Source organism: Macaca nemestrina, chromosome 1, assembly GCF_043159975.1.
Source record: "Macaca nemestrina isolate mMacNem1 chromosome 1, mMacNem.hap1, whole genome shotgun sequence".
Lineage (NCBI taxonomy): Eukaryota > Metazoa > Chordata > Mammalia > Primates > Cercopithecidae > Macaca > Macaca nemestrina.
In genome coordinates this window covers 79,102,845-79,111,043 of record NC_092125.1, presented here as the reverse complement: position 1 = coordinate 79,111,043, position 8,199 = coordinate 79,102,845, and the positions used below count along the sequence as shown (strand labels likewise).

General features: G+C 44.7%; 1 protein-coding gene and 1 pseudogene across 1 annotated transcript in view; both read right to left on the bottom strand.

Moving 5' to 3' along the window:
* Positions 1–3,951: 3,951 nt before the first annotated feature.
* Positions 3,952–8,199, bottom strand: part of MTARC1 (mitochondrial amidoxime reducing component 1) — a 41,884-nt gene continuing 37,636 nt past the window's right edge. The window contains exon 7 of the mRNA XM_011761155.3: positions 3,952–4,145. Within this exon, the coding sequence (XP_011759457.1) occupies positions 4,082–4,145 (64 nt within the window). The 3' untranslated portion in view covers positions 3,952–4,081. The remainder of the gene's footprint in view (positions 4,146–8,199) is intronic.
* LOC112428877 (U6atac minor spliceosomal RNA) lies at positions 6,577–6,688 on the bottom strand (annotated as a pseudogene).

Sequence of the window (8,199 nt, the reverse complement as noted above, 5' to 3'; positions counted from 1 at the left end):
TAGAAATAAAGTAGCCTAATTTGAAACGACTAGCCTTAGCTTTTATTTTTTGATGCAAGGGTTTATAAAGCCAGAGTTGAGGAAAAGCTAGAGATGGGGCACAGAGACCTGCCTGTGCTTTCCCAACCCTGAACGACACACAGTCAGTGGGCTGTTCACTCAGTTGTCAGCCTATGTGCTTTCCTAGAGCTACTGTAATGTGTCAAGTTGTGTACAATGCTGGGCATATAAAACTAGACTATATGATTTCATTCTTTAGGCAGCTGAGAAGACACAGTCCAAGGCATCAATTTCTTGCCAGCATGTTACATGCCATAATGGAAGTATACACAGGTGCTGTGGAAGCAAAAGAGAGACACCTAGCCCAGGAGACATTGATTATATCACACTATCGTTGTCATTTACACATGTGTTGGGTCTTAGTTATTTATTCTCCCCAGCATCCTACATAATACCAGCTCATGGTAGTTGACAAATAATTGTTAAATGGAAAGAATGTATAGCTAAGCATTACAGATTTTGTAAATTCAGTCTAGAATCAGAAAGGACCCAGTACTTTGCTTACACCCACAGGTAGCCAACCGGCAGCCACAGGCCTGAATCTGATCCACTGTCTTCTGCTCCTGCCATGGTTTCTGTTTTTGTTTTATAATTGAGCCATCTTTAGTTAAAAATGCTAATTTCCAGCTTCTCGTGTAAGATCAGAATATCTGAAAACACTTTACGCTTATTCCAAAATGACTTCAACTGTTGGAGCTAAGTAGAACTTAGAGCCTATAATGATTAATTTTATATGTTGATTTGACTGGGCTAAGGGGTGCCCAGATGGCTGGGAAAACAATATTTCTGGGTGTGTCAGTGAGGGCATTTCTGGAACAGGTGTGAATCAGTAGACTGAGTAAAGATGATCCACCTTCACCAACGTGAATAGGCATCATCCAGCCCATTGGGGGATCAAATAAAGCAAAAAGGCAGAGGAAGGGTGAATTCTGTCTTCCAGAGCTGGGACATCTTCCCTTAGATACCAGAGCTCCTGATTCTCAAGCCTTTGGACTTTGGGACTTATACCATCCATTCTCCTTGATCGTATGCCTTTGGATTCAGACTTAATTACGTCACTGGCTTTCCTGTTTCTCCAGCTTGCAGACAGCAGATAGTGGGTCTTCTAGGCCTCCATAATTGCATGAGCCAACTCCCATAATAAATCTTTTTACATATCTATCCAATGGGTTCCATCTCTCTGGAGAATGCTGACTAACACAGATCCCCTTAGATTAAGCACGAGCCCTGAGTTGGCCATTGTCCTACCTGTCATAATGAGAGAACTCTTCTCATTTGTGTTATGGGTCCTGGAGGCATTTGATTATTGGTCTGGACATTCACAGGAAAGCCATGTAGGAAATGCAAGCATACCCAGGAAAACTAGGAGAGAATTCCTGGAGTTCTAAGGTCTTGTAGAAGTGCAGTGTCAATGAATGCAGAATTGAGCCAAGCTGGAGAGAGGAAGGCTGGCCTGCAGGAGAAGAGATCCTTTACTGGTACCTGAATTGGCTCCTGCCAAGGTTATCTCTCCCAGTGAGGAAGCTATGCCTCTAGTTTCTCTCCTGAAAAGGGAGATTTTCAATCAACCCTGGCTTTTCATAAACGACTTGGGGCTGCTGGCTGAATAGCCTGTTGTTGGGGTTCACCCATGGGGATCTGCAAGGAAGCCTGAATCTTCTGATCCATCCAACCCCTCTTTTTACACTTGAAGAAACTGAGGCTGAGAGAGGGGAAGTGACTTGGCCAAGGCCACACAGCAAGGTCAAGATCCAAGACTAAAACCAATTGTTTCTCTGTTTTGCTTATTACTACAGCACAAAAATAAAGAAAAAGGGAATGGGAGAGAAGAGGTAGGTGTGGGGAGGCGATATGAAAACATGGAACAAGTGCTCTGCTTTTAGAATAACTAGAACCTTGAGCCCAGAAGATTTCTTTTCTTTTAATAAATAAATGTTTTACAGTCTTACTTCTGTGGTTGGTGGGGGAAAAAAGTCCTTCAAGTCCCCAAGGAATGTTAGGAAAAACTCCATTAGATTCTAGTCTTCAAATCTGAGTCATAATAACTATAGTAAACTCTGAGAGTGTTTCCTTGGGGTTTCTCTTTTAGGGTGGCGAGGAGGCAGCAAAAAGAATAGGCAAGTTTTCACAAGAAAAACTTGTAAATAGGCAAGTATAACAAGAAAATGTATAAACTGGGATGGCTTCACCATTAGGCACAGCCCAATTGTGCTTATGTGTCTAGTCAAGAAACTCTATCTCGAGTTCCAGGGGAAGAAGGTGTTGGGGATGAGGGAGTAGGATTGGGTTGGGGGTAGTAGACTACATAAGGCCTCATGCTCCTTCCCATGGAGGGGATGTGTGATGGTTAATATTAGGTGTCAACTTGATTAGATTGAAGGATGCAAACTGTTGTTCCTGGGTGTGTCTGTGAGGGTGTTGCCAAAGGATATTAATTTTGAGTCAGTGGACTAGGAGAGGCAGATCCACCCTCAATCTGGGCGGGCACCATCTAATCAGCTGCCAGCACAGCCAGAATAAAAGCAGGCAGAGGAACATGGAAGGAGTAGATTTGCAGAGTTTTCCGGCTTTCATCGTTCTCTCATGCTGGATGCTTCCTGCTCTTGAACAACAGACTCCAAGTTCTTCAGGTTTTGGACTCTTGGATTTACACTAGCAGTTTGGTGGGGGCTCTGGGGCCTTCAGAAGGCTTCTCCGTCAGTTTCCCTACTTTTGAGGTTTGGGGACTCGGACTGGTTTCCCTGCTCTTCAGCTTGCAGATAGCCTATTGTGGGACTTCACCTTGTGATCATGTAAGTCAATACCACTTAATCAGCTACCCCTCATTTATAATCTGTCCTATTAGTTCTGTCCCTCTAGAGAAACCTGACTAATATAGCATGTATATGTGCTGTTCCCTTTGCTTGGAATGCTTGTCCCCACTCTGACCCTAAGCACCACCGCATGCTTCCTTCCCAGAGCTCAGGCGGTTATCCTCCAGTGCTCTGCTGAAATGTTCCTGGGCACCCCGCACTCTACTTCACAGCACTCATCACATTTGTCACTTGTGTAATTTGTTGCTTATCCCAGGTTTCTGTATTACATGATAAGCTCCATTAATGACCGTGGTGTCTGCCTTGGTTTTGTTCATGATGAGCACAGTGCCTGGCCCACAGTACCAGTTCACTAAGTATTTAGCAAAGCGCTTTATGAGGTCATCCCTGGCTCCAGCACCTCACAATCTTTATGGTGACTGTTTAGAGGGCAGCTAAGCAGAAAAAAAAGTTTTCAACAAGGCTGTTTCTGGCCTGTTTTCCCTCTTAGTACTACATGGCAAGTCACATCTCCAAACTGAGGAGTGTGCCTGAAGAGTCAGGTCTGACAGAGAGAGGACTTATTGCCCTAGGTTTAAACAAGCAATCTCGACACAACTTCCAAAGGCACTGGCTGCTTGGAAGAAGTGAGTCCCTTGGGTCATTCCCTTCACTATTGTGGACTCATGGCTGAGCAGGACAGAAATGTTACACAGGTGGACTGAGAACAAAATGATTTCAGATATGGGAGCCCCAAAGTGGCATCCCAAGGACAGGTGCTCAGAATTACAGGACTTGGTTTTCTGTTGAGCTATTTCTGTCTTGGATAATTATAGCATGAGCTCTTGGCCAGTGGTGGGAATTAATCAATTTTAATTCTCCCATAAAGATTCTGTTAAGTAAAAGAAAACCATTCGCAAACTGGAGTTCTCTGAGTTATCGGTAACAACTTACTTTGCACACACCTCATAGCACACTGGTTAATAGCCCCCACCAAATAACTAATATTTAGGCACTGTGCAAATGTATGCAAAGTGCTTTCACGTATTATGTTATTAAATCTTCACAACATCACAGTTAGGTATTAGCACCATCTTACCTATTTTGTGGATATCCAAACAGAGGTCTTCAAAAGTTAGAAAATCTGCACAGTCACAGAGCCAGTGGAGCCACAGCTGAGGCATGGACAGGCTCCTCTCCTACCACCTGCCAGGCCCCTCTTGCCCAGCTCATGAGGTCCAAAGTTTTCTCAACAAACTGCTTGATGTCGATGTTGGAACCCGGAGCATTGCCCTGCAGCAGAAAGGCAGGCCTGGACATTAGCATGTCAGCATGGGGCCAATCTGATAATTTCCAGTTGGGGTCTAAGAAAAAGAAAAGCTCTCCACATGCCAACAACATTGTTATTAAGCTCTCTTGACCCAGCTACCCAACAGTGACCCTAAACATTTGGTCTCTCCAGTGTGTGTATGGGGGTAGGGGGCAGCTGGGCATGAAGCCTTGTACACTTTGCACTTGGAGAGGTAGGGACAGGGGTCTAAATTAACGGAAACCTTGCCCAGGGGCTGGCTTTGGGAAGCATGCCCTGCAGCCATGTGGAAGTTCACTGCATTAAGGTGAATTACACCAGGAGGGGTGAGTACAGGACAAGGAAGTACAAGTCGGGCCTGCTTTTCAAAATCACCCTGCAGGCTGTTGTCCCCAGAAGAAGAGATCAACCTCAGGGGAGACCAGAGTTCTAGACACAAAACAAAAGAGTAATAAGGGAGGAAGCAAATGAAGTTGCTTATCTCATTTATTTATTTTTCTCTCCCATTTCCGCCTATGTTCCTCCAACTGAACTCCCCCTAGTCTCTGGTTTCCTGGCCGCTATCTGGCCAATAACCTCCACATTAGCATCCCCAGCCCCTCTGTGCCCCCTGTAATCTCTTCTCCAGGCCCTGCTGAGGACTGTATTTACCACCACACAGGATTTCCGTAGGTGATAACAGCAGGGCCTGGTTGGCTTTTCCCTCTGTTCAGAGCCAACCCTCGGCTTCTTGTGGTGTCGTCTTACAGCAAGGGAAGAATCTTAATTTCTCCCAAGAATGTGACTCTCTTTAAATGTCTTACCTACACCCAACAACTAAGCAAGCCTCTTGATGAGCAGCCCCTCACTCTCCCACTCTCAACACTGTGGATTGAGAATTTACATTTTTTTAAAAATGCAGGGCACAGTGGCTCATGCCTATAATCCCAGCACTTTGTGAAGCTGAGATTGGAGAATTGTTTGAGGCCACAAGTTTGAGACCAGCCTGGCCAACACAGGGAGACTCTATCTCCATAAAAAAATTTTAAAAATTAGCCAGGCATGGTGACACGCCCCACGTGCTACTTGGGAGGCTGAGGTGGGGGGATTGCTTAAGCCCAGGAGGTTGAGGCTGCAGTGAGCTTTGGTGACACCACTGCACTGCAGTATCCTGGGCAACAGAGCAGGACCCTGTCTCTTAAAAAAAAAAATAATGAAAGATAAATGTAAAACGCTGGTCTGTTCTGCTCCGTGTGTGTATGGTGCCCCACATGGAGAGCCAAGAGACATAAGAGGTGCTGAGGTGAATTTCCAAGGCGGGTCACTCACTTGCAAACCTCTAGTCTGAGGATCGGATTGTGGGACAGACCTCCAGAATCGACCCCTCCAGGACTCTAACAGGCATCGTCAATCCAGGTCCCCACAGGTAGGGGACCCCTGATGGCCATTCTCACAGAACGTGTCCGCACCCTACCACATTCGCTCACCCCAGGCTGCTAGCTTTTCACTCAAAAACGTATGTGCCTTACAGGGTGATGTGTTCTGTTTTTCAGCTTCCTACTAATGTGTAATGCACATTCAGACAAGTACACAAGTCGCAAGCTCAATACATTTCCACAAAGTGAACAAACTTGGGTCATCAGCACCAGATCAACAACAGAGTATTTCCCATGGCCAGAAGCCCTTGTCTGAACCCTGGCCCCATCACTGCCCACCTCCTTCCCACCCAGTGTAACCACTGTCCCGACTTTGAGCACCACACATCAGGCTTGCCTTCTGGGGATCACTTTTCAGAAACTGATTCCAGAGATGCACAGAAAAGACTTCACTTTTTTGTCATCAACAATGCCTGAGGTTGGGAAGGCTTATGGAGCCTGATCTGGGTGTTCTATGTTACTTTTAACTGTCAAGATCCCTAACTCCTTAACACCACATAAACCAGAGGAATCATAGGGACAGGATTATCTCAGAGAGAAACACAGCGGTGGGCAGCTGGCCAAGTGTGGAGGAAAGTGAGATGAGATCAACAAGGTGAAGGCATTGTCTAGAGGCAGGAGTTGCAAGAGGTCGGGGCCCCCAGGGACAGACTGCAAAGAAGGCAGGAAACTTAAATATATGCTCATATTTTTACCAAAGGGAGAGAGAAAAGAATTCCAACCCCTTCCTGCAGTCTTCATCCCATCATTGTCTCTTTCCATTTCTTCCCCATTCTAGAGACACTAGTGTAAGCAAAGCCACACCCATTGCAAAATAGAAATATAATGTGGGACACATGTAATTTTTTATTGCAGTAAAAGATACATAACATAAAATTTACTATTAGTGGCATGTAGTGCATTCACAATATTGTGTAACTGACACCACTATCTAGTTCCAGAACGTTTTAATCATCACAAAGGAAACCCCGTACCAATTACACAATCATTTTCCATTCTCAAACCATGGTTAGATGCCACAAAGAAGGTGGCAATGCCGAAGTTATATGAGTGTACAGGCCTCCTCCATGCTTGTCAAGGGGAATGCTAACCTTCCCTTCTTTATACAACACTCATATATGTAATTTAAAATTTTTTAGTAACCACATTAACAGGTGAAAAGAGACAGACGAAGTTAATTCTAATGCTTTCTTTAACCCAATATTATACAAGCTATTATCATTTCACATGTAATCATTATAAAAAAATTACTAAAATAGGTAACGTTTTCACTTGTACTGAGTCTTTGAAATCGGGTGTGTATTTTCCACACACAGTGCATCTTAATTTGTACTGGCCATGTGCCAAACACTCAATGACCACACATGGTTAATGGCTACCATGTCAAGACAGTGTAGCTCTAAACAATTCATAAGATGCTATCAACATCCTAAATCATCTAAAGATTCTAGGCTATGGTTTCAATACAAATTTTATCAATTTTAATTAATGACATTTTAAATGGAAAAATTAATATTAATTTTAACATAGGCTGGGCACAGTGGTTCAAACCTGTAATCCCACAGCATTTTGGGAGGCCGAGGCAGGTGGATCACTTGAGCACAGGAGTTCAAGAACAGCCTGGGCAACATAAAAAATCCTCATCTCCACAAAAAATATAAAATTTAGCCAGGCAGGGCTGGGTCCCAGCTACTCATGAGGCTGAGGTGGGAGGATGGCTTGAGTCCTGGAGGCGGAGGTTGCAGTGAGCTGATATTGCACCATGGCACTCCAGCCTGGGTGACAGAGTGAGATCCTGTCTCAGAAAAGAAATTTAATATAAATTTACTTTCTAATGATCAAAAATAAAATATTTGGAAGCTACAGAAAGAAAAAGTAGCTGTAAGTCCTAAAACAAGGGCTAATCACTTTTTAGCACCAGGTGTGTTAGGACTTCTTTGTGGTTCTTTGCTCATCATATAGCAAATAAAAACTAAATCCCAACATAGCCACTCACCCAGAGACAAACATGCAGACGTCCAAAGGGTCATGACTGTCAGCACACAAGGCCAGGCAGGGTGACATCTGAGGACAGTGGCAGGTTTGTCCCATGGCCTGACAACCCTCCTATTTCATCAGCAATTTTCTAGCAAACCAGGAGCTTGCACCGGCCAAATCTAGAAACCTGGACTCAGCCCAGCATCATGGGAAGCTGCCCTGGAAGTTTTAGGGGATGTAGTTGGTCCGTTCCACCAGGGCCTTGTGGAAGATACATCTAGAATGGTCACACCTTTGCGCCTCTGCAACCATGTGCCTAAGTGTCCCAAATCCGCCACCACCAGAGCTCCCTCCCTTGTGCTGCCTGGTGCTTATCGGGGTGTCCATGAAGGCTCCCTTTATCAGGAAGTCTTTAAAAGAAGGGGAAATGTCCCTTTTATTGAGGACTCAGGTGGGAAGAGGAGTGAAGGCAGTGGATGAATTCACTGCCCTTTCAAAACTCTTTCCAACCTCCAGATCTTTCCAGCATCCTCTCTCACACACATTTGGACCTAAGCTTAAAAATATGACCTGGGTAATGAGGAGGTGAGTTAACTAGTTTGTATCTAACAGCCTTTCCAACCCAAACATTCCAGGGTGCTAGGAT